The 27,194-nt window shown below is 42.0% G+C and overlaps 4 protein-coding genes across 7 annotated transcripts in view; all 4 read left to right on the top strand.

The window, feature by feature from the left end:
• LOC117160031 (uncharacterized) overlaps positions 1–4,206 on the top strand; it is an 88,557-nt gene extending 84,351 nt beyond the window's left edge. The window contains exons 7-8 of one of the 3 annotated variants that reach the window (XM_076621492.1): positions 2,792–2,935; positions 3,745–4,206. In XM_076621492.1, coding sequence (XP_076477607.1) covers positions 2,792–2,935; positions 3,745–4,067 — 467 coding nt within the window. In that variant the 3' untranslated portion in view covers positions 4,068–4,206. Of the gene's footprint in view, positions 1–283; positions 2,302–2,791; positions 2,936–3,744 lie in introns of those variants that run through there. The other 2 variants (XM_033340414.2, XM_076621523.1) reach the window with 2 other exon arrangements.
• LOC117160033 (uncharacterized) overlaps positions 1–27,035 on the top strand; it is a 100,938-nt gene extending 73,903 nt beyond the window's left edge. Inside the window, exons 1-4 of one of the 2 annotated variants that reach the window (XM_076621536.1) lie at positions 18,610–20,397; positions 20,495–20,543; positions 21,439–22,969; positions 23,773–27,035. In XM_076621536.1, coding sequence (XP_076477651.1) covers positions 23,775–24,299 — 525 coding nt within the window. In that variant the 5' untranslated portion in view covers positions 18,610–20,397; positions 20,495–20,543; positions 21,439–22,969; positions 23,773–23,774 and the 3' untranslated portion in view covers positions 24,300–27,035. Of the gene's footprint in view, positions 1–18,609; positions 20,398–20,494; positions 20,544–21,438; positions 22,970–23,772 lie in introns of those variants that run through there. The other variant, XM_076621537.1, reaches the window with a different exon arrangement.
• Positions 7,883–13,926, top strand: LOC117160034 (uncharacterized). Its single transcript, XM_033340425.2, has 3 exons — positions 7,883–9,292; positions 9,767–9,988; positions 13,033–13,926. Exons 1-3 carry the CDS (start codon positions 9,220–9,222, stop codon positions 13,272–13,274), a joined length of 537 nt encoding a protein of 178 aa, XP_033196316.2. The 5' UTR covers positions 7,883–9,219; the 3' UTR covers positions 13,275–13,926.
• Positions 15,360–18,100, top strand: LOC117160039 (uncharacterized; the record flags this gene model as incomplete). Its single annotated transcript, XM_076621392.1, has 1 exon — positions 15,360–18,100. A coding segment is annotated over one exon (360 nt), but the record flags the coding sequence as incomplete, so codon positions are not given.
• Positions 27,036–27,194: the final 159 nt, after the last annotated feature.

The following is a 27,194-nucleotide window of genomic DNA, read 5'->3' as shown; positions in this document are numbered from 1 at the left end:
CAAAACGATCAAAGAGGCACGTGGCTCAAAATAGTCGTAGCTATTTTGCGCTACGTATTTTCCCGGATGAATTCTCGAACAACGATCGAAACCATTCGAACGAAACCGCTCGCTCGCGAAATCTACGGATACGAGCTTCGATACTTGCAACGAAGCTCGCTACGACATGAATGGCACGGCTGCCGTATGAATATCGCGAAAGTGCCATCCTCACGAACGAATTCCTCGGTATTTTCGTCGACCGTTTCTAATATCCGTCTCTTCTGTCTTTCGAATTTTTCAGAGTCGCGTTCTGTGGGCTACCTGAACTGCCAGAAAGTCACCTATCCGTGCAAGAACTGTGGCAAGGTATACAATTACTACTCCAGCCTGGCGAGGCATTTGAAGCACGAATGTGGCGTGGAACCCAAGTTCCACTGTCCCCTCTGTCCTTACAGAACGAAGCACAAGTCCAGCCTGAACACCCACTTGAACGGCAGGCATATGAAACTTTTGAGCGAATTCTACGCGATGCCGAATGGGAATAAGCTGTCATCCTCCATGGACGCTGGAAACTAATCTACTTCGTCAACGACTATTTTGCTTTCTACTCGAGACACGTCGATCGACATCTCTTCAAGACTACGGTCGACGACGGTCGATCTTTTCCCGGTCTGCGCGATAGTCCCCTTTCCCCTCGAAACTCGTGTCTTTTAACTTTGCTGGTGAACTGCAGTGATCAAACTGAGAACGAGTTTTGCGTTAATTACCGGCCGAAGTGTAACGAGGATCGAAAAACCTTGCACGACCTTAAACGCGATTAGCGGCGAGACTTTTTTACTTTTCATAGTAGCTCTATTTTCATACCGTGTAACGACATGCGCACTATTACGCACTATTACGTATTTACAGTGTGTCGTTACTCGTAAGAATTTGTTCGTCGAGCGATTATGAGAAAGAAAAGAAGACGGTCGATTGAGTAGATCGCGTGCTCATTGTGCGTCCATTTCTACAATGTACAGACAAATTCGTGCATCGGTGTAACGCGACGGAGGACATAATTTGATAAAATGTACGCGTACCTTTGAAACTCTACGGTTTATTCGCAACTTGCGGATGCAAGTTTGTGGATTTTGTGCAAACCGCGGAGAAAGTTGGCTGAGACGTCGATTGCCACGCGCAATGTATAAAATCTATATCGGTTTATAAACGAAATTAGACAAGGATCAAGTAGGTTAACGGGCGCTGGTAAATCTTTTGTTGAGAAACGAACGATCGCTTACGTTTAATTCACTTACGCTTACTATACATATACGCGATCGACAATAAACGAACGAAATAGAGAAAATTCCACCGGTGTTATAGCTATGTACATTGCGTTCACGTTCTTTGAAAGTTCATCAACCCAGTTAGACTGCAATTAGATATCGACTGTACCACTTACGCGCTCTACGTGCATACATAAATATTTCTTACCAATAAAAGAGAAAACTTTAAAATTCGGGTATTTCTTCGAAATTTCTTATTTTTCACCAAAGTCGATGTTCATCGTTAAAACAGGATGTTCCGTTCTTCGGTAAGGTGACGACGTTTCGTTCTTCCCGTTCTTATCGATCGACATACTCTCGAATCTGAATCGAAGGCATCTTTCCGTTGAAATTTCCATCAAATTTACGGATGAAAATCGAATCGTAGGAAATTCCGGCGCGAGGTAACTCGACATGACAGATACCTAATTTCTCTTGGCGAATCTTTGAATTCGTTTCCCTTCTGTCCTCTCTTTTCTTCCTTTTTAACTTTGCAAAATTTCTCAGCTGTTTTTCCCCCGTTTCTCTTCCTCTTTCGCCCATTTGCCTCGTATCTCGGTTACCCAATGCACGATTCTCCTTTAATTTGACGATCGACGATTCCAGAGTGCAGTTTCGTGTCGCGGAAAGGCGAGCGAAGCGAAAAGCGACGGCGAATCGGACGAGAAACCGTCAGGTTCAAAGATCCTCGAGACGTCGCTTCATGACCGAGCGTGGAAACCTGTGAAAATCAGAAGATACAAATGCCTATACCGACAACGTCGCAGCAAGTATAGGAGCAGTATATCGAAGCATATGATGCGTATTCGTTCGAGTCTCCTCTACTCGTGATCGAACGATGCGATGGTCGCGTTAGAAAAGACCTAGAAAAGTGTAACCCATACAAATACAAATATCAAGTTTACCGTACAAATATCGGCTCCGACAATAGCGATCGTTGTATCATTCGCCGCCACGGTCGTAGGTGAAATGTAATTTGAATTTTTCGAAAATATACTTCGCCTGACATACTTAACCTGATGGCTATTCGCAGTTGTTATGGATCGATTCGGGGATGCATCGTCGCAACGTTGCTCGATGCTCGCCGCTCGACACTCGAAAAATTGATTTCGAGGCTGTCGACGTGGCAGCACGTTTTCGTCCTCCTTTTTTTCTTTTTTTTTTTTGTTGTCAAGGATCTGCGATCCAAAACTACGACGATTCGTCCAATCGTGTTCGATACCATCTGCATGTAACGAAAACGTATCCCGTTTCTCTTACATTTCGGACAAATTACAACGTTTAATTCTTTTCCTTAGCCCCTAGTCTCCTTTTCGTTTTGCTCGTAAGTACAGCTAGTGCGTACGCTTAGAGGCATATGTAACGTACGTACGTCGTACTCGCGTTGATCGATGAAAGGACGTTCGTTCCATTCGCGCAAATAATCCGTTCAACGACGATCGAAGGAACGACGATCGCGATCTGTAACTTGGAATTTTAACCGAATGATTTCTTCCTGGTTGCAGATTACGCGAAAATGAGGTTCTACGTGAGTCGATTGCCCAAGGATCGAAGGAGGTCGCGCGGACAAGGGCGATTCGCCTGCGACAATTGCGATCGCCGTTATCACCAAATGAAGAACCTGCGCAGACACGTGATAAACGAATGCGGTAAACAACCAATGCATCAATGCACCTTCTGTCCCTATCGAGCTACCTACAGGTCGTATCTACAGGTGCACATGATGAAGCACGCCAGGTCTGGGTTTACGCCGCGAACAGCGAATATCAGGCAGCAGAGAAATCCCTGAACAACGACTAGCAGCGATTTCGCGATTACCCGTCGATCGATCAAACGTACGAATGGAACATCGCGTAAACAGCGCTGCATAATTCGCTGATAATTTCGTTAGAAACGAAAATGCTGGCGTATCTGTTCTTTCTTATATACATGCAGACACACGAGACAAGCAGTCACGCACGCACACAAATACAAACATATATGTGTATAATACATTCGATAATGTCCGAAAGCGATCGGTCCGTTCTCGATTCGTATGCTTCTCGATGTTGAGCGTGAATTAATAAAACGAGATGGAGAAAGAGGAAAGAATAAATAAACGGAGGAACGAGGAACAAATGACGAGGATACGAATTTTCACGCTACCGAACGTCGCAAGGTTTTCCGTTTAGCTGGACCAGCTTTGCGTGACTTTCGTCGTCGACCGTCGAGAGAAAAAGTGGCACGAATCAAATAAAAATCTGTCACGTTCTATACCAAAACGATTGTTGTCTGTGTTTGGTGCGTTAATCATCCCCTCCGAGAGACGCTATCTCCTATTCACGTTCCTTGTTTTCTTGTTTGTCGGATCGTTCGAGCAACAAGCCGTTTCAGATCGTCCGACGACTTAAGTTGGCCAACTGTTTCGCTCGGGAACCATCGATTTCGACTAATCGATGAAATTTCGTGTCTGTTTCAGTGGAGTCCCAGTATCCTGCGATTTCGGTATTCAAGCATACCTGTGCCACCTGCGGCAAAACGTACAAGCATAAGCATCATCTGAAGAGGCATCACGATTTCGAATGCGGCATCGACCCAAAGTTCAAATGCGCTTTCTGCCCACATAGAACACGATACAAGGATAGCCTGATGAAGCACATACTGGCCAGACATCAGCATTTTCTCGATCAGAATCCTCGTTATAGATTGCAACAGGTGGACGCCCTTGCCGATGTCGAGGGTAACGTGCACATTCAGGGAACCATGTTCGCCTCCTATCACGAGTTTCCACAAAATTTATAAGATCGTTTGTGTAGCGCGCGGCCAAATTTTCCTTCGCGTTCAACCGTATTTTAAATACGTGTGAAATTTATCGTTTATTTACATCATTGTAGACACCACATTGCACGATATCCTGTAAATAAAGATCCTCTGTATTTTACATTTGCAGAAGTTTCTGTCTTTTGAACGGAGCAACATATACTACGACATATACTAGGAAATTGTATTTGCCGATCTGAGATCTCAGATCGATAACGATAAAACGTGTGCGGATCTACGATCGCACGCCGCTCTCCGCTTATGCGTATCAACGAGAATGCTAAAAGTCTTTTATTTCGTTTGTTCGTTTCCAGACACACAGAAATACAGCTCCTCCAATTGGACGGTACTGGCGTTGCCGACATTGACACCGGTTAATACCGCCCTGTACACCAGGCACCTGCGGTCCATGACATTTAAGGGCGATCAAGACAAGATGCGCCGATATGGCCCGAGGAAATACCTGTGCACCGATTGCAATCGAAAGTTTGCGTTGATGGCCTCGTTGAAACGTCACAGAACCTTCGAGTGTAACAAACGAACGGCAATGAGCGAAAAGATCGTTAGGGAGAGATTGAACGAACAGGAGAGAAGAAGGAAGAAAAAGCACACTTGCCCCAACTGCAATCGTAGCTACAAGTTGTTCACGTCGCTCTGGAGGCATCAAAACTACGAGTGCGGTGTCGAACCCAAGTTTAGTTGTCCCATTTGCAAGAATAGATTTTCTCAAAAGGCCAACCTCGAACGACACGTTAGAACGAAGCATTGAACGTCGTCGTCCAACCTCGTTTCCTTTTCTTTTGTCGATAGATGAACGCTCGTACGAAAAACTCTGCTTTTCAAATAGGTGACCAGCTATCAAAGAAATATAGCGAAACGCTTGGTATCCATCAGTTTTCTTATTTAACATTAAAATTACAAATTCAAATTCGCGGTACGAAAAACGTAGCAATTTCGATTAATTCCGCAAGTTCACCTGCGCCGTTGAATCGCCTGTTTTCCGATTAGGGCCTGTATAAGTAAAATGTACTAGAAGCATACACGATCCTCTCACGAGAACCGATTCGTTGTTGATTAAGCCGTAGCTTCGTTAAAAGGTGTGCAACGCGTCCAAAGATGAAGTGTAATTATACGAATGGAATAAACGTGTACGATTTCTGAGTCGATGCGTTCCTCTACATTCAACGAAAACCAGTTTCTTTTATTTATGTTTATCGAACTGCTGCCGTCCAATCGACATTTCTCGATCGGTGTACACCGATTTTTCCTTACGATAACACGAGAGCCTTTCTTCGAAGGGAGTTTCTAAATGTGACAGTGAAATCATTCTTCTGTTTTGGTGTCCAATCCACGTAAATTGTGTACTCCGCGAAATATCGATTATTTCTCTCTAATAGGATCTCCCGTTTATTTCTAGGATTCAGACGGAGACTCGTGTTCCAGAGTAACGTCACACGCACGAGGTCCGTAAACGCGGCAGAGGCGCCTGTCAATTGTCCACGATGCGGAAGAACGTATAAGATGAAGAGAAATTTAACCACACACATGAAATTCGAATGCGGCGGACAGAGAAACTTCACGTGTCACGTTTGTCCGGCGAGGTACACGCAGAATATCGGGCTGCGTCGACACCTTTTGCAAAGACACAACATCTATCTTCCGCCAAAGTTTTCCGTTCCTAAACGAATATTTGCTCAGTGATAGAAATGGAATCGAATAGGCGCGAATCGATCGTTGTCGAATAATATAACTAACGCGATTCTTTGCACGTCTATTCGTCGTTTCTAGAGGTTTCAACGAATGTCCGCGGGGGTATATATACAAAATTATAACGATAAGACGAGGTAAACAACCAAAGACAGATATACTGTAAGGTCCTTATTATACGAACGATATTAAAATAAACGTTGCGCACGAGACAGCTTGATTTTCTTTAATCGTCCAAGTAAGAGAGCCGTTTCTGGCGAGAGCAGCGACCGAGAGACAGGAGACTGCTAGCTACTTTGTAGAGAGAGAGAGAGAGAGAGGGCACCTTACGTTGACTGTTTTTTTTAAAAGTTCAAGGACTTCGAAAGCACCCCGATAGATCCTACTTGACGCTTTCTTTTCATTATTTTACAGAGACGCAAATCACCGCTTGGGGATCCAGAAACGGATGCTTGAGGAACGTGGAAGCGTTCACCTGTCACCAATGCGGCAGGTCGTATCAAATGAGGCACAATCTGGTGAAACATTTGAGATTCGAATGCGGTGGGCAGAAGCATTTTGCCTGTAACCTATGCCCGGCGAGATACACGCAGAATGGAAAGCTAAGACAACATATGCTAAACGCGCACAACATCTTTGTCCCGCCGCGCAAGACGTGGATGAGATCCGCGTACGGTTAAATGCCGTATATTTCTCAACGTCTTCGTTCGTTACCGTTACTTTCACAGTAAGATACCTTTTTGATACAAGCAATGCGATTCTTGTCAAGAATCTTAGTTCATGTAACGTTTGTCTGATTAAACGGCAAAAGAAAAACAATAAATCGGTTGAAAACAAGCGAACGTTCGCGAGAAGCTTCGTCTTTATCTACCATTGCTTCCCACGTATCGTGCACATTCGTCAACGACGTCACTCGTTCACGTGATTCGGCAACCACAGCCAGGCCGCATTCTTTCGTTCGGATTCGAAGCAAAATTTGTTCGCGCGATCGAATTCATCGGACTTTGTGGGCCATGTAATAAAGTTCGAGCGTTTTCATAAAATTTCGAACGTTTTCTTTTTTTCAGGTCTCCACAATTAGGTCATTGTCACTGATACTTCATCGATTGGAAGATATCGTTTGCCGGTCATCAGTGAAGAACGCAGATCCTCGTTTCACTTCCCGAAGAAGAACTACTTTCAAGCTGCACAAATAAAACAGACGATAAACACGATCCACGAAGATTCACTCGAAGACGCGTTTCGCGCTCTCCTAACGTTTTCAGTGGCTCTCTCCATGTAGAATTAAATAAACGATTATCCACCAGTCGTGTTCGTTTGGTCGTTGATTCATTTGACACGTAGGAAAAGTGAAAACCGTAATCGTAACTATTCGTTTGAACTTAAACGCACGCGCGTCCCAACTAAAAAACCGTTTTACAATAACCGTTTCCCGGTTTCTGTATAGTTCACATTTCACGGACACAACGCGCCAACGAAAATTAATGCCAGTTTCACGATACAGATTTCTCTTGGTCTTCGAAGAACAGATGTAAACGATCGAATCGCGGTCGGCAAACTTTTTCCTCACCCTTTCTCTCCGTCTGTCTATCTTTTGACAGAGACTGGCAATTAATTTGGACGTTTCGTTGTAGTAATCGACGAACAAATGCTCCGCTTCTATCGATGGCTGGGAATTCACTCGAAGACGGAGCACTCGTGACACGTTTACTGGTCGATTAGAAACTTCCATCCATGTCAGAAAATCGATAGCTTCTCGATATACGAATTGTCCGGTTGCCCGCCTGTTCGATGAAACTTTCTGACGGTAGTATTTTTCTTTGCATTTGACAGATTTCGTGAGGTCTCCGTTCATCTGTCAGCAATGCGGTCGAGCATACACGATGCTGTGCAACTTGAGGAGGCACATGAAATGGGAATGCGGAGGAAAACGGCAGTTTCCCTGTTACTACTGCAGCTACAGTTTCACTCAGAAGACGAGCCTGCAACGACACGTGACCGCGATTCATAAGATCGACGTTGTCAAGGAGGCGAAACCTAAAAATTACATTATTCAAACCCTCGAACAGAGCACGTCGAAATTCAATCGCTAAATTGTACTTGCACGCTATCATGCAGTTCACTTTCAATGTCGCGAACCGCTAAATATTCGCGACGCAACAATCTGTACATGCTATAATACTAAAGATTCATTGTTTTCTGTTGTAGAGCAGCTACAACATTCGATTCTAGTTTTAAATGGCAGCCAATCTTACAATTTACGGGAGTGCCGTTCAAATCACTTAGAAAATTCTCGTCTCTTCCTTTCCATAGCAACAATCCCGCGTATCCACAACATCCACCTCCATTCGAATCCTTCGGAACGTAGGTTGTTCCTTGTGTTTGCCTTTGCCCACGTTCCAAGAACGTCCGTTTCCTTCCATATCCTTTTGCTATAACTGCTAGAATTTTTTCGCGACAGCGGCATCAACGAGCAGGGAGTGAGAAACATTGTCCTTGGGAGGATCGATGGATCGATGAATCGATTCTTCCAAGTTAGCAATGAAACTGGTCCCCGATGGTGCTACGTTGATTGTTCCGATATTTCTGTTTCGCGATTAACACAACTTTACTCTTTATGTTCCTCTAGGTCTTGCGAAGCTAATCCATCCGTCGATTGTTCGCGTTCAACCATTCGGTTTCAGTCAGTCAGACAGAGGAAGAGAGAGAGAGAGGGAGAGAGAGAGAGAAAGAGAGAATGAGAGTGAGAGAGTGAGCAGCGAGTGAATTTGTTCGTCGATAGCAAAGTCGTCCTGCATTCGGAAGATGCCTTAATCCGTCAGTGAAGAAACCGTATTCACGCGAAGAAGATGGCATTATCGTGAATCTGGCTCAACATTACAATCGAAGATTGGCTCAAAGACCGACCTGGTGACGTTACATCATCGAAGAGACAACCATGACAAGTGGCCACCGAACTGCATCCTCGAATTCGAAGATATTGCGCTAAGGATTATCGAAATACCCATAAACGCCTGCAAATTGCACCGTGTTTGATGGTTCGAGTCTCTTAACAGATTTTGGCTGAACGCATTTAACGTAGTCGGTGTTGTTTGTTTTTAATGGTATATTATCAAAGTCCGTTTTAACTTGTCTCCTAGAACGTCGATAATAGTTTGATGTGACATCAAGTGTCTAACAGAGATAATAAATATAATAATACAATTTTCCGACAATTTTCAAGCATTTTTCGTAACAACCGCTCGTCTCCCACTCGAAGATTGCACGTGTAAACCACACGTGCATGCACACAATAATTTAAAAAGAAAAAGTTCCCGTTTGCAAATTTAGCGTTCGCCTTCTATGTTTGTAGAATACCCTCGAGTTTATATTCTCCGATAATTTATTTTCTTTATGTAACACGGAAGAAATAGAAATCGATCACAATATGTTCTTGCTCGTCCTAATCGATGCCGACACCTATCGAGGATATTCGTCCTGCGTCTCATTTCGATGTACAAGTATGTATACAATAATTATTACCGATCAATCTCGTCTTGAAGATCTTTAATTGACCGTTCGATCGTTACCGTTTCTCACCGTTGTTTGAAATGTACGTGCGAAAAGAATAAGCAAAATCGTTACTGGTCTCTTCTTTGTCTCTTCTTCCCTTCTCGTAGTTGCAGTGAAAGTGGGAGTGAGAGCGCGAGTGAAAGCAAGAGCGAGGGTGAAAATGAGCATAAGAAAGTCAAGGAAGAAACGTCATTCCCTAATTAATCTTCTTTTATTTTCCATAACACCTTTCATATCTGTAATTTTTGTATTCGGGACACGTACCTCTCTAATCGCGAAAAATGCTTAAACTTGTTTTCTTTCGGTACATTATTCTCTCACTGTCGACTACTCTTTGGTTCGATAAACTTTCTTCTCTCCTTCAAACTTTCACGTTTCCTCTCGCCTTAACGTGTGAAATTTATTTGTTTTTTTTTTGTCAGAAGTACTGGGTGACGAAATGTACCTAAAGTGTCCGGCGCCGGTCGATGTCCACGATGCCGCCGATCCATTAAGCCTGAATTCGAAGGATATCTTCGAGGAGATCGGATACCGGGCTTCTCAACATTGGGTACCAGAAACGGACAAACCTTACATATGCTCGAACTGCGGCAAAGGATACACTCACATATTCACCCTTAATCGTCATCGTAGAACAGTTTGCGGTAAAAGAAGGAATAACGGGGGCAAATGGAAATGCACGCGCTGCAAAAGATCCTACGCCACCAAAGGGAATCTCGATCGTCACATCCAATACGCGTGCGGCGTGAAAAGGAAATTTTGCTGTTTCGTTTGCCACAGCATGTTCACACAACGTTGCAGTCTGATCAGACATTTAAAAACCTTCCACGACAGTAACAACGATGATTAATTTCCCTAAGAGTGTCAACCGATGAACATGTGCCGTGCGGAAGCAAAAAAAGTCCGAAGATTCGGGAGTATGAAGACACCCGTTTCGGAAACAAGCATTAAATTATCGATTACGTTTAGGAGTATCAAATAGTCGGTAGATCATCGTTTTTCTGACAGAATATTTTGCCAACTGATTTTTTCAGACCGATGATCAGGTTCCTGAATGTGATATTTTCACGTCAAGGCAACCCTAAGAAATCGCCTAAGAAAACATAAAACGTTTCTATCGGAAAGAAACTTTTTTTTTTTGTTTTTTTTCTTTTTTTTGTTTTTTTTCTTTTTTTTTTTTTGTCCAAGAAGAATGTTCTCTAAGAACTTGCTGGTTTTCAAGATCGCTTACGAATTACGATTTTTCATTGTGTTACGTAATTTAGTCTATAAAGTAGAATTTAAGTGAAAACAACATGTAGTCGTTGCTGTGATTTCAGTATTTGAAATTGTTCTGTGCACGTACATAAAAGAAAGAGAGAAACTCAGAAAATCTTCGTAGAAACTGTTCAACACGTCGCATGTCCGTTGTTTATGAATATAAGTATCTGTCCACGGCTTAAATAGTATACATCCTTTTGATAAACTATCGACTATTAAAAAAAAAATATATATATACATGTATAATATATAAATGAGACGCAAAAAAAGATTTTTTCTAAAGGTTTGAGATCATAAGCATGCTATTATCACGATGTTCGCGATGGTTATGTACCTTTTCTTTGACAAATGTTTTATAGTTAGATCAATGATGTATCAAGGTACAAAACAGTGATACGCTTCGTTGTAATTTGGAAATGTTTTACGGGTACGAAAGCACAACTTGACACGAACACGATGTCTTCTCGTCATTGATTTTGATTTTCTTATAGTTATCAGTGTGTCATATGTAGCCTCGTTCAAAAGATTATCGAACTACCGGTTCGGTATTCGTACACTTGAGCTAGGGGAACGCCATGTATTCATTCTACGTACTTTGGTTCGTCAAGTGATACACGGACGAATATTGTGTATCTTTCTAAAGTGTAACTTTGGATTAGATACACTTTGATGGTGTTGAATTATTTTATTCTTTTTTACTATGATTATTTCTTTTATTATTATTATTATTATTATTATTGTTATTATTACTATTATCACTATTACTTCTACTATTGCTATAATTACTGCTACTGGTACTATTACTACGAATATTGCTTACAACACGATTATTATCATTATTATTATTATTATATTATCATATTATTATGTTAATACTAAATTTTTAAGACTGTGCTTCAAAAAAAAGTTAGGGTATATATTCGAAATATATATTGAGGGAATTTTATAACGATATATAGCAGAATTGGAAGTTGAAACAGGAAATGGTGGTTTACACTAGGTTGTATCGTAATTGTCAAATTGTGTTAAATTAAAGCAGCTAAAAATTGTTAATTATTTCCGTTAACTCGTGTTTGGTAATGATTGGGCTGTGAGAATTGTTTGTCCCACGTTTGCTATTATTTTCTCAGTAATGACGTTAAAGACGAGTAATAGTAAGTGGCAAAACGCTCATGTATCTAAAGTGATGTATCCAATGAGGTCCAAGTCTGCATCGACTTTTACTTTATCTCGACACCATGATATCGACAAACACAATCCGAAAAAGAAAAATTTGTTGTTGTATAAGGCGTTGCATGAGAATAATAAATATACACGGTTTACATATCTCGTATGACGCTTTCCTTTCACACTGGCGCATCAAAGTGTAACGCTCCTTTACGAGAAATTCGGAACACATGCTTCTAAACGTCTTTTCCTGTAATCATCGAGCAGTACAAAGAAAGGGAAAAGGAAGGAAATAAGAGAAAGGAACTATGTGAAATCATTGCCGGGTACTTTTTCATTCGCGTCTTTCTTCATTCCACTTATTTACAATATACAATTTGAAAATCCGCATCTGTGTCGTCCCTGACATCGAAAGATGTCGATGTCGCATACCTTCTGACGACCCTCGTTTTCTTTTTCTTTTCCTTTCTTTCTTTTCAAGCGAAAGGTCACTTCACTGATGCAACTTTCCGATGCTGTTTCAGCCAAAGGTCCGTTTTTTTGCGATCAGCTGCCACTCGATATTTGGAAGCGTTGCAAGGACGAACTTCTCTGTTTGAAGTGTGCAAAGAAGTACAGCGACTGGAGGAGTTTGCGGAAACATATGAATTTTTTCTGCCAAATGGAACCACTTTATCCTTGCCCTTATTGCACGCACAGAGCTAGAATACCCACTCTACTTAAGTACCATGTGCTGCGCGAACACACAGCTTGCGAGTCAATGCAGGAGATCTATTAGCGTTCCACGATGTCCATGTTACTTTTTGTTACGAATTCGAGATCGGTGTGTATCTCATTTGTGAGAGAAAATTCAAACGATGTGATTTGAAATCGAACGAATTTTATGAATAAATTGTTGTTGTTGTTGTTGACGCTGTCATGATCTGTAATAAACGTATCGTTTATGAACATTTTCGTACTTTCACGTAATGGTTAGTACGGACTCGATGTCCTCCCTTAGCGAATGCGATTAGTTGTCGTCACGTTTCACTGGTATTCGGCGTCCACCGTTCGCCGTCCATTTCCTTTTCTCTGCCATTCGGTGAATTTGAAATCGGTGAGACGCCGTGCATAGATCGAAGCTTACGTGATCGTATCGCATTTTTTTTTCAGACGGGCGCGCTCTCATTTCGAAGCGTTGCAACCACTTCGATGTTGATTGGATTTGATGAGAAAACGAGGAAGGGGCATCATTTCTAACCCGAACGCTTTTGGTTTTTAGGGGGTGGCTTGTCGGGCCAACAGTTGGACGACTCGCTGACGCCGGACCAGTCCGGCAAACCTGTCTTTGTCTGTCCGAAATGCGGCAAAGGTTACACCTGGAAGGCAAGCCTTCAGCGTCACTTGAGCACTGGTTGCGGATTACCACCGATGTTCTGCTGCAAATTGTGCGACTACAGAACCAGCAGGAAGGACATACTCTTCAGGCACATGAGACACGTGCATTCGCGACTTCCGGCTTAGCGTAATTTTACCTTTGTTCGTCGTCTTTTCCGTCGCTTCTCCGACCGATCGCGCGCTTCCAGAAGAATTCCGAAGGATCTTCTTTTCGCCAAGGCGGACGTTGAGAATTGAGAAACGTTCGAATTCGAACGACCGTAAGATCATTGAGGTGGAATGACTGCGTCAACAATGGTACATCGATACGAAACTCTTTCCTTTTCACTCTTCTCTTTCAATTATTTAACAAGTATATTATTTTTCAATTATTTAATAAACATGCGCACGTCCAACGATCCTACATTTTAACGTGTTTCTCTCTGTAAGCTTCGCTGCGAGTATCGTTGCAAGATTAAACGAACGTTACAGCGGTCCGCAATCTTCTTCTCTTTCATAACGTTAGTGCACGTATGCTGAATTCTGGTTATTCCTTGGCCCTTGGTTAAGCGTAAGCTTTACATCACAAGCAGGAATTACGGTGTACGACACTTCGTTGAGAGTTTGAGAGGCGATCGAAGGATGCTCGTGGAGCGTTTTATTCGTTGAACGAGATTTCGATGCGGCGTCGTACGAGTTCGCTCGATCCGAAGAGAACAACGACGTCCTCGAGGCATATTCACGAACTCTGCTTCATCCTTGTTCTTTTGCTTTGTTTCAGGCGTTTGGAACGTACAAGGTTACGTGACTGACTACGGCTCCGTCGATGGCCTCCAACTTCCTCCGGAATTCGATAAGTTTAAGATTTCCGCTGTGACACAGTCCCTGTTGAACAATCACAAGAGGCACATGTGCGGTTTCTGCAAGAAGGTCTTTCCCTTGAAGAACTTGTTGAGGAGGCACGTGCAATTTGGATGCAAGATGAATCCCAGAAATTCGCAATTCGCTTGTTCCTTCTGCCCGTACAAGAGCACATATAAGGCGAACATGGAGAGACACGTGCGAAATGTTCACGATACCGGCGTGTTAAAGTTTCGTTGCGACCTATGCAACTTTCGTAGCAATTATTCATTCTGCGTGAGAAGGCATATGAAGACTTTCCATCGTACGAGTGACTCGAACGAACCGAAGCAATAGTCGTAGACCGTTCGCGGCTACTTGTTTATTTTTTCCATCGTGGAATTCGAAAGGCCTATCAAAGTCGATTTACCAATCATAGACTATGTCGTAGCACGAAAGAAAATAAAAATTTCCGGCGGTTACGTGATTCGTACGCAAGATGTACTTTGCATGTACATCGTCGTATCGGTGACTATACACGTATCGTAATATTATTCATAAGCAAAAGTATTTGTAACTATAACGAAAATCAGTATAGTCTCACACTCTCGTATGTTATAGAGAGTTTCAGAGAGATTCACAGAGTTTCACAGAGTTTTAGATAGTTTTAGAGAGTTTTAGAATGATTTTGTAAGGAATCAGTATTACGCCCGAAGCAAACGTTTATCGTCGTTTGATTTCTTCGTTTATAGAGACCGTCGATTATGCTGTCGCGATCGTTGTCGTATCGTATGAAGAGCGAATAATATGATAAGCGCGCATTATTAATTAACGCGTGCCGTTAAACCTTCGTTTTTCGCTTTACGGTTTCCGTTTGTGTTCGCTATTTGTATTCGTTGTTCGAGAAGAAGGATTCGAATTAAACGCGATCGACAAAATTCTCGCGTGAATTGATTTTTATCAACGTCATAAATATTATAACATCGTTTATCGAAATAAGTAACAAATGTTCTTTGTTAACTCGTCCGTGGACACAATAAACGATTCTATAGGTTTTACCAGCGTACCATAAACATGGTCGTCCCCTTGAACGTATCAGCGTTTGCTGAAAAGCAACTACGTATGTGTAGTATGTACGTATGTACATCGATCCCAACAATGTTTGTTTTGTTTCTCGCGTTTCCTTTAATAGTGAGTTAAAAAATGCGCGATCGAATTCAAGTATATGGCGAAGGTTATTTTCAGGCTTCTTCGTATGGAATGAAGTCGTGTCAACGTAACAGTGAGAAAGGAAATTTCTCGAATGTCAACGATGCGTGTTATCTGTGTGTTCGATGAGAAATTCTTACGTATCATTTCGCGAGGTTCGTGATCGATCGATCGCATTAACCAATATCTGCTGTTGTTGTTTCAGCGTTATTATGGCCTTACAAAACCATCTTTGCGTTCGAGCCAGAAAACCAACTCGCTCGAAGGAACGATTGGCAACAACAGCAGCAGCAACAACAACAACAACAACAACAACAACAACAACATCGTCAAGCTGGCAATTCGGATATTCGAGAGAGAAATTTCGTTTGCGTGGAGTGCGGCAAGGCGTACGCGGTTCACAGGTCGCTCTGGAGACACCTAAAGTTCGAATGCGTCAATGCCAAACCGAAATTGGCGTGCGATGCCTGCCCCTATGAAAGTCCTCACAAATGGTGTATGGAGAATCACAAAAAGAGACATCACAGCAACGTTTGCAATTGATAGTTTGTTCGTTCGCCTGTCTACGAAGATCGATGCACGAATTGAACAACATACCCGATGCTTGCTCGTTACGAAGGATATTTTTAAGAAAATTCTTATCGCCTCGACCGCACGAATGTAACCAACCCCGACAGTTTATCTCTTCGAGTTATGGATTTTTCGTCCTATTACACGAAATAAATTTTCTTCCATGTTAGACGTCGACAACGACGTCCGATTTGTGCGTGATTACACGTTAAGACCGCTAATGTTTCAAGGCAGCCCGAATACCTGCGATAAGCCACTGTGTATCATAGTATTTACAAACATAGTTCTTTTTTTACTTTTTGCACGCGTAAATATTTATGTACAAAAATATTTCCATACGTAAGAAAGCAACTTGTAAGTATTGTTATTCAATTTTTCTCGACCCTACGGATAGATCGAGCACGAATAACTGCGATAGATGCAACGAAGCATCTACTCGTTCTGCAACAAGTACTACGTATAACGGTTTTTTTTATTAAGTCGAAGCTTCCGATGGGTGGTCTCGAGTTTGTACGTGACGACGAGGCGATAACACGCGACCTAGAGCGAGATAACAACGATCGAGTAACAAGATGAAAGGAACAGCAATCCTTGATTTTGATAATTGGTTGCACATAGTGACTTAAGCTTCGCAGTGATTGATTTATCCGAATTTTGCAATCACGCTTGCGTTCGAGCCACGATTACTTGATTTCTGTAATAAACCGATTCCGCAGAAATGCGTTCTATGTTGACGATTTCTAACCTTCGGTTTCCTATCTAAGCCCACAGATTCATTCTGCCGATCGAATCGAGTCATTCGCGAAGAATAATTTGCGCGACGATCGACGCAACGACGCCCGTTACCGTCACCATTACCGTGACGAACCGCGGATTACCATCTTTCAGATTTGATAGGGGACGCGATTCGATCGAAGAAGCTGGCCCTCTTTCTTTCCTCCGTACGTCTCCGTAACTCGGCTATTACTAACTTGGTCCCTCTGCTTTCAGCCTACCGGAAGATGTACATGGGCGACCAGGTTCTCGGCTATACGTGCACAATGTGCAGCAAGTTCTACAAGATGTGGAGCAACTATTTGAAGCACAAGTGCGAACCACCTCAGTTCAAGTGTCCCTTGTGTCCATTCGCTGCGTTCAAGGCCTTCATTCTACACGCCCATCAGGCCGAACAACACTTCAAGGTCACGTCACCGAACACCTGAACCTTCCGCTTCGAGCGTTTTCCGATCCGCGTCTCCCCTACGCGGTATCCGATTGCCTTAATTCGCGTCGAAGCATCCTGGTGCCTACCTGCTCCTCTAGCGGAAACGGTTTTCGAATCGACGACGAAACAACCGGTGTATAGCGGAACGCGCATACTTTCATTCTTATTGTTTGTTCTCGCTTCGCATCACCGATTTGTATCAGAGTCACGTCCGTAATTTGCTTTTCGAGTCTTCCGTGCTTTCCACATTTTTCGCGCTTTCCCGACTACCAACAACACCTCAATCTCCACGATTCGTTTTCTTCGGACCTCTCGAACAACGCTACGTATAACCATCTATAATCGTTTCTTCGCGTTGCAACTTACGATATACGATTAATCGATCGAAATCGATCGGCGGCAAGAAGTAAATAGCGGACGTGGTTACGATTCGATCAGCGCACGCACTTCGTTTTCAACGAAGAAGAACACGGACTATCTCATCGGGAATGCTAGGAACGTCTGGCAGGTTTTTACATTTGATCCTGATTCAAAGATTGCATGCGTTCGTCGGCCGATCGTAATCGCCGTTCATTTTGTTCTTTCTTCGAAAAATGATGAAAAATGCGCAGTTTGCGTGGTGTTTCCTGTTGTACGGAAATCGTCCCCCCGTTGATCGACCTTACGTACTAAACTTTATCGAGAGGATTAAATCTTCTTCTTGTACATCATCGCTAGTCTCGACTGTGTTCCAAATACGAAAACCTTATTTTCCATCTAATGTTGCTTCGATCGTTATATATAATATTTACATCGTTTCACTCGTTCCTCCAATACGTCTCGTATTTATTCTCGGAAACGGTACAAGCCACGTTCCGAGGACAACCAAACACACATACACACACACAGCACACACACACAATACACACTGTAATTTTCGCCCAGCTGTTCGTTATGCAAACGCGTGACTGATTTTACACCGCTTAGACTTAAGAAAAATTAAAATTATATAATTAAGGATAAAGCATCGGCTCGAACTGCGTTGCTCCGCGTCGAGCACTGGATCGCACGAATGACGCCGTCGTCGCCAACTTGACACCTAATCCCCGCTACTCGTAAATGCATGTATTTTCGTAATACCAAAAATAAAGAAACAGAAGAGTATCGTAAACGATCGGAGAAACTGTATTTTTTAGGCAACCGATGCGACGACGAGAGCTTTTCTCCTTGTATCGACCTTTCTCTTTTCTTTTTCTCTTTCTCTCTCTCTCTCTCTCTCTTTTTCCCCCTTTTTCCTCGACGGTTATATTAAGGGAACAGATTATGAATAGAGAGACTGGAGAGATCGTTTGACGACAGAAGCAAAGGACGACACGATTTCTGCCAGGATCCGTAATAACGAGTAATTCGTTTTACGTGTTTCAGCTATCGTCTATCCTTGTGGTTCCTGCGACAAGGCGTTCAAGTGGAAGAAAAGCTTGGTGCGCCACGAGCGAGAGGAGTGTGGGAAGAAGCCTTACCGCTGTCCTCACTGTCCTTGCGTGATGAATCTTAGGAACAGTCTTGTTCGTCATTTGCAAGTAAAACACGGGCAAGATTGTCGCGTTAAAAGGCGACGAGTGCACCGATCGAGTCTCCTGAGGGCTCAGGGTCGAAAGTTACATTGACACCGCGCCGGATGACGAGGTTGTTCGATTTCCGAGATAATTTATCCGTACGATGTTGATGGATCAATGTTTTTGACCAAACAACAATCTTACTTCCGAGTTCTCGTTGGTCGGAGCGAACTTTGCTTTTCGATGATCTGCAAATATTTCTCCACGAATAAAAGTGCGACGGAGCGTGCATACCCTGCTATATTCATTCGTAACGATCGTTATTTATTACTCGTTCAACGAATAGAATATGTATGTTCCTTAATAAATGCAACATCTATATATATAACTACAATTATATATATATAAAGATGATAAAAACGCAGAAATCTATGTGAACGTTGATATTTAGATACGCTGTGTCATCTATGTATGTATACGTTGAGTGTCGATCGTGAATGTCGATTCGCGGGATGTAGGAGAACATATCGGAATCCTACCGTTGAAAACTTGGTTGTTGTTGAGAACTTGGTTCGACGATATCGTCGAAATTAACAAAAAAGAGTTCGAATCGAACCGAAAGAAGAAAGTGCACGAAAACGAAACGGCTCGACGAAAGAGGAAGCTAAAGCGAAAGGAGAAAGAAAGGAAGTAGTACGCTTTGCTGATGCTTTTGTGGAGCGACAGCTTATTCGTGAAAAGTGGCATTGAACGAAACGTGTTATACTCAAAGATATCTCTCTTCCTTCCTTTCAGGTTTCCACACGTGCTGCGAATGCAAGAAAACGTACAGATCGAGAATGGCTCTAAATCGGCACGTCCGAGAGGAATGCGGCAGAGTTTTGTACACGTGTCCCTTTTGCCACAGCATCATGCCTATGAAGTTCAATCTGGTCAACCATCTGAAGAAGGAACACGGCTGTATGGCTAGAATTTGAAGCGACCTAATCTCCGAACGGACTGGATCGTCCCTCGAGAATAAACATTTTTTCTTCCATACCGTGTCTTCTTTCGTCTACAACGACAAAGCTACAACGAACTGAACGAACGTCATTCGCGATGATCGCTACTCGGTCGGATCAGCACAGCGACTGTAATGCATATATGACGTCATATATATATATATATATATATATATATGAAAAACGTTACGCGTTCGTTGAGCGCCACGACAGTTTTATCGATCGAATCACTAAATCCGACAACAAGGAAGAAACGTGACATCGGTTTGACTCAATCGTTTCAATTAAAACGTTTCCGATCAAAGTATAACGTAGTTAACCCCTTAACCTACAGCTACAGGCATAGCCCGTAACACGATGATCGAGCCAAATATAATATATAATATAATATATAATAGCTTGTTTACCTTTTCGGACCAAAATTCTCGAACGTAAGTCGTAGGTTAAGGGGTTAACGTATATATTGTGTTGGCAAATAAGTGATTGGGGATTTTATTATTACGTGGTATTGGCAAAATTCGCAATCACTTAGTTGCCAACCCAATACTTGTATCGCGCAGACGTACATTTCGAGGTAAAGAGCAGTCAATAAAGTGTCATCGAAACAACCACTCGTTTCTCGTTTGATCTCGCCGACGAGGTGCAGTACAATTAATGTGAAATTATCGAGATGTGCGTAGGGCCTGAACCGAATTATACGCAACCGAATTACACTGCGCTTTCCTCTTTGCCGCGGCGCCATCGTGGTCGTTATTTTTCGTCGATATGGGGTTGATCCGGTCAAAGATGCCGTCAGTTGTTAGATAGCTGCACGCACACAACACATACGCGCGCGATAATGCTCTCTTTGACCCATCGATGAACAGCAGGACAATCGTAGATGTATTTGTCGATAATGATTACGGTAACAGGTATTTACTCCGAGCGTTTGCCGAAAAGAACGATCGTTTAACTGGTTCTTCGACTTGGACTAACCGAAGTTTGTGATTTCTTTCTTTTTTCTTGCAGATTATCTAAGTCTAACCGGGAATCGATCACACGCGTGCAAGAATTTTGGGTACGTGTACATTATAGGTGCATACGCAGTGTCTCTATTGTCCGAAAAGGACCAGATTCCTAGTGTGTAGTTCGTCGGAACATGCGCAAAAAACACGATTGAAACGGAAAGTTGTTCGAGAGATGAGATCGCGATGGGACGCGCGAGTTCGGCAAATACAAATGTATTCGATCACTGAAACTGCTAGATGTGAAACCGCGCAGCTACTGCAACGCGACTGGACACTTTCGCTGATTCAAAGAAACGTCGCCAGTTTAATTCGATACTATTGTACCGATAAACTTTGTCATCAGATTGGATATTCGCGTTGCTGGTAATCGTTCCTCTGTAAGAGGTAATCCTTTTCGCGTGCATATCTCTCATTGCGCGTCTTTCTCTTTTTCTTGACGAGAGAGAGAGAGAGAGAGAGAGAGAGAGAAAGGGAGATCGTTTGTAATATAATGTAAATTTTTCTCGATAGCATGCACACACATCTTTGTAAATAAATAGCAGAAATTAGCTGCCGAGCGAAGACGAAAAGAGAATTTTTGAATCGATCGATTAAGGACAAATACAAATTGCCGGTACACGTTCGAGCAAGAGGCTGACATATCGTCCGAAGGATTGCGACGTTGGACACGATAACGTCGTTGTTTATAACGGAAAAACGATCGGTGTTTGTAACGAACTCGCTCGAATCTCTTGGCTCTTGGCTCTAATTCTGCCTGCATCGAGCCACTCTGCACACGAAACACACCTAATAGAACGTAATCGCAATCGCGCGATTGGTTTGGTTTCTGTAAAGGAACGATCGACCTCAGCACCAGCCGCGAGATTTTAGAGCACGTCCATGCGTATTTTGCGGTGAAATCTGTTCGAGCGTATCACTGACGAAACGAACGCGTTTCTTTTTCAGAATGGAACACCTGTTTGGCCTGCTCGAAATCGTACAAATGGAGGAAGTCCTTGCATCGGCACGTGCGAGAGAGCCCGGAATGTTGGCCTGTTCTCCTAACATCCGGAAACGGCGAATTCATCCGACAGATTCACTACAAAATGCTTTACAATGTTAACAATTGATTCGCCTCGTATCCCAAGACCCGTTGATATTTGCGACACTTGTAAAATAACTAAATGGACGCAGCCGCGCGCACCGTTCCTGCGTGTCCATTTCTCTTGTTACTTCGGATATCTTTTTATAGAAATAAATGTTGCATTATATTCTGATACAAAAGGCTACTGCGTTACGATTACATCGATACTAAGCTCTCTTTACGGACGAACAACAAGTACGCTGTGCCGCGTAGTGGCAGTTGTCAAGATGATTTTCCATTCTTTTTTCAGATCACTTCTCACGGGGATGTCTCGCTCTTTCGTATCTCTTTCCTTTTGATTATTTATGTGGATTGGAGCCAATCAATTTATTTAGCTTATCGTAGTAGGTGTGACATTTGATATTCTTTTTCGCGTTGAACGCGTCTCACATTCTTTTAACCTTCATCTCTAATCTTTATTTTTCTGTTTTAGCTGTCTCGTTATTCGCAAATTTACTCGATCACCTCTCGTAAAAAATCGAAAATCGCGAAAGTGTTTTTCTTTTTTTAAATCTAAATGTCACCTCTCTTTCACAGCGGATATATAATCTGGCTGACGCAATGGTTTTTCACAGATTTCTGGCTACACTGTTCGACTAGGACAACGAATAAGCCGCGAAGGAAGTACCCTTGTGGAAAGTGCCAGAAGGTCTATTCGAACGCCTCTTCTCTGTACCGGCACTTGAAACTCGAATGCGGCATGCTTCCACAATTCCACTGTCCCTACTGTCGCTTCAGCTCAAAGCGGAAATTCAATTTGGACTCTCACGTGGCACACAAGCATAGGAAATTGCTCAACAGCTATGTAAATAAATAAGTTAGAATCGCGTGATGTCTATTTTCTCTGTCCAGGATGTATCACGAAAAACGCGCCAATACTCCGGTAGAAGATAAAAAGAATTCTCGCGCGTACAAAAATGTTATATGATCGATGCGAACAAAAAATATTCGTATCGCTTCCTGACTATAATCGACCCTTATAATTCCAATATTATAAGAATAAAGCGCATGGATAATTACGTGTGCGTTCTTTACAACTGTCTAATTATTTATTTTGTATATTCGTTATCCTTGCCATTAGTTTTATATCACGTGTGACAACACCGTAACGTTTAAAGAAATTGCTAATCGTTCGTTTGATTTTACAGGTAAATTGCATCGATAAGATTTTTGCATTTGGAACAACGATAAGTATCGTTCCTTCTGAGATATATTCATTGAACACGGATTTATCACAGCTGCCGTTAAACTTGTCGATGCATGTTTTTGTTTCAGGAAATCGCGTAGCACATTTTGTGTAAGCGTCGCTTAGCGGTTGTAACGTCACCGAATCGTCCCAGTGGTCGAAAAAAGGTTACTTTCCAAGCGTAGACTACGTAAATGTGTAGCGATTGCTTGCATTTCAAAATTAAAACGATTCGCCTGTCTTTATCTTCTCTCCCAAGAATACTCGTACGTGTTTCAAAAGGAGATACACGTACATATACGTATACAATGTATAAACTCATTGATTACAACAAAGTACATATTTCATATTGTACATTAACAGATATAGTTTCCAATATATATGTACGAAAGCAGATTATTTCACGATGAGCGAAGCATTCTGTTTGATTATTTTATTGTGGAGGGTTGGAAATTGGCATCTTTTCATCAATGAACGAGGTTGAGGAAGAGATGGAGAGACACGATTGAGCGCGGATCGTTACGATCGTTACGTTAACGATCTATATTAAGTAAATATCGGGCAAACGTAAGCTCACCGTCATTCTATATAGATTTGCTACGTAGTTGTGGCGAGCAAACCTGTCTCTCCGTCTTTTTTCTCTCCCTCGAAAACCTCACGCCTATTCACGTAAACACGACAAAATTTTACCACTGGGCGCACTTATTTCTCGGGGCTATTGGCTGATACGTTATGTGTTGGGTTGGTTACGGGTTTAATCTCACTGATCTCTCTTGCCGCATAACTATTCGTGCATCGAACGAGAAGAAACTCGACATCCTTGATATCCATTTTACCACACTATCCTTCTCGTCACCTACGACCGTCCGTCATAATTTGCGTTTTTGTTTCTCGTTGATTTTCTTTTAACTTAGTCGAATAACCTTTTACCACGATCTCGCGTCTCGCTTGGCGTCGGGACCTGTTGCAGGAATGGTTGCATTGCTGTCGTTATTACGATCGGATTGCAAGCAGCAGCAGCAGCAGCACCACCACCAGCAACAACCACAGCAACAGCAAACCAGTAAGAGAGGTCGCCCTTCGACATCAACCACTGCAACCACGACGAGAGGCGGTGTAGTTTTGGCGAGCAGACGCGCCAGCAACACTTGGGACAGTAACAGCTACGATAGCGGAAACGACAATGGTGATGGCACGCGTACGTCTACCCGTGAGGTGGTATTTCCTGACTCGTTCGAGGTATTGCCGCAGCCTTGTGATCTTAGTGTTGTATATATGGGCGTTCCGCACGAGCAACAACGAAAGTTTCGGTGTCAATTTTGCGGAAAGGGTTATAGATGGAAAAGCACGATGCGTCGTCATGAAATGGTCGAATGCGGAGGCAAGCCGCCGGGTTTTCAGTGCCCTATATGCCCTTACAAGGCCAGGCAACGTGGCAATTTGACGGTACACTACAAGCGTCACCATCAAAAAATCGACTACGACGAAAGCGCCTAGAATCTAAATCGAAGTTACGAATTTTGTTGGATTTACACGATCGTCCTAGAAATCGGAACACGTACACGTGCACTTTTCTGCTTCACTTGTTTCGATTCGACCTATCTTCCTTCTCGTACCTTATCGGGTTAATTTTGCACTATTTCCCTTTTTTCCTTCGTTTTGTTTCTCATCTAGAGTTAATTGCATTCAGGCGTTGTAAATAGCTGACGACGTAAATAGTAAAAGGAATCGTTCGATTTTCTTTATCCCGAGTTTGTTACCTCAATACAAGGATTTATTATATTTTGATTCTATACCTGTACATAATTTCAATTTATCTATCGTTATTTAAAGTTTCTTTTTACTTTTATCCTGTAAAAACCGTTTCTTAGAATTACCGATTGTGCCTTTCGTTTCTTTCTTCTTTCTTTCTTTCTTTTTTTTTTTGTTTTTCGTTTCCCCGCATTTTCCATTGCCAAACGAAGGTCGAACTGGTGTTTACTTTATCGTTTAAATCTCCTTTCAACTTGTTTATTGTATGTATATCGAGTACTTACAAAGATCGTACTACAATCGGCGCAAACTTTAATACGTTATCTACGAAATGTCAAGTAATAATTTATTTTAAAAAGGTACGACTACTCGTGGTACTTTCGGCTCTTACGATATCGTAAAGTGAAAATAACATTGTCAAACGACATTTATCTCGCACGTAAAATATTAGGATAGCCGCTTTCTCTCATCGACCGATCAACGTCGAAATTACATTGACGATCGTGTTACCACTATTGGAATTTGTTATCTTAGAGTCGTGTACGTACATTTTCTTGTACTTTCATATATATTTTAGACATTTTTGTGTTTAGATACTAAGTTAAATACTTTCATGTTAAAACATTACAAGGTACGTAAGGTAAATGGAACTGAAGAGATAGTACACATGAAATTATATATCACTTCGATGTAATAGGGATAAGCGATGATAGTGCCTTTGACAAAACTGAAAAAGGAAAATATATATATAGATATATGTATGTATACACGTACATGTATAAGCGCGTGTGCGCTCGATATGTATAAAAGTAATCTTAGGCGTAAAGCGATCGTGTATTTATCGCGAGCATTTATCTCCGGAAAATCGGTTACCTGAAAACACTTAGATTTACGATAGACGATAATAAAAGTACCAAATCTTTCAACTTTGCCCTTCGTTCGAATACGACGCGCGATAGCTTTGATATCTTTGTGCAATGTATACTTTGACTATAGCGCGTGCAACAAACGAAATGAAATCTAGTGGCAAAGTGAAAGATATAGATGACGATGAGTCGTAGGAATCATAACGTCATACCATATATTTTTTTTTTCTTTTCAGATCGCTACGAATCTCTGTGAATCGTAATCGCATTTAGAATGCCTGGTTTGACAAGCAATCGTAATCGCTCAGTATCAGCGAAATACTTAAATAACAATATAATAACGATAATCGTTATCATTAACGGACGTCCAATTTGATACTGCGTAAACTCGTTAGGATTAAACACGTTACGAAAAATCGCAGACGGGACAATCGACATTATAATCTTTAGGAATTATTATACTTTTTAGACGAATTTACCAATGCGGAGAAACTTGCTCCTCTTAATCTTAATTCAGCGGAAGGATCGACTAAATTTGCTCAAGCGAACAAAAGGGTCGATCTCTGCGCTATTCTTTCTACGAATTACCCACGCGGTTTGTGACTTTTATTCAGGCGGAAAAACGCTTTCGTCGGAAGATGTAAACTACTCGAACATTCCCTCACTTGAACATTCCTTCGTTTTATCGAGATCGACTCGTTTGTCCTTCTACGTACAAGTATATATTCCTAGCCTTATAAGTAGTAACGTTTTCCCATTTTTATATAAACATTCGTACATGCGTATGGTAGAAAGTGGCAGAGGTGGAGAAGTATACATACATTTGCAAAGAATGGGAAAAAGAAAAGGATTCGTTGGGAGAACTTTTCTAAACGAAGTCCAGTATTTTTGATATCAGTATTTACGGATGCTCGCATCGACCTGCTTGGCGAATTAACCTAGGATATACTCGTTCTACCCAATTTCCCCTTGTACTTTCCGTTGTTAAGTTCGAGATGACTTTGCGTTTGGCGTGCTTTATACGGGGACCAATCGACCAACCAATCGCGACTAATTCCGCAATGTATCCGACTTTTATAACCGCTGGACATTTCAAGGAGACGGGTACCTCTCGCATGTTACTCGTGTCTTTGATGTTCCTTGTTTCAGTTCTGTTACAGATGAACAATGCATTAACGAGGAAAGAATGCAAGTCGTCTCTCTCGAATACTCGTTCCGATATTTAGCACTTTAAACTCTCTTTTTGGAAAGATTTATCTGTCGGATTACGAATATCTATTACGATTATCTCCAGTTAATTTTATTATTAACATTATTATTATTATTATTATTATTATTATTATTATTATTATTAATTATTATTATTATTATTAATATTATTAATAAAAAAATAATCTTTGTTGCGGGTTATTTTCTAAAGAGCGTAAGTGTTATTCTACTCTCCTATACCTCCATGTTTTAGCGTTTTTTTTACGTTAACGATTAGCAAGCGAAACGAAAATTCAACCGTCCTCCGGTCTATGACGGAAGAAAATATTTCGGTGACGAAGCACCGAATCTGCCGCTGTCGAGAAGATAATTTTCCAACAGACATTCGGCTAACCAAGGATTTCTGTTTTCAGCGTGTTGGTACCGGCTACCCATCGGTTTCGAGACGTATCCTTGCGACACCTGCGGCAGACAGTACAGGAGGGTGATATCGTTGCAGCGGCACAAGAGACTCGAGTGCGGAAAGGAGGCTCAGTTCGAGTGTGTAATATGCCACGCGAAATTC

Source organism: Bombus vancouverensis, chromosome 9 (genome assembly GCF_051014615.1).
Source record: "Bombus vancouverensis nearcticus chromosome 9, iyBomVanc1_principal, whole genome shotgun sequence".
In the NCBI taxonomy this organism is placed as follows: domain Eukaryota; kingdom Metazoa; phylum Arthropoda; class Insecta; order Hymenoptera; family Apidae; genus Bombus; species Bombus vancouverensis.
This window is presented reverse-complemented; position numbering and strand designations above follow the sequence as displayed.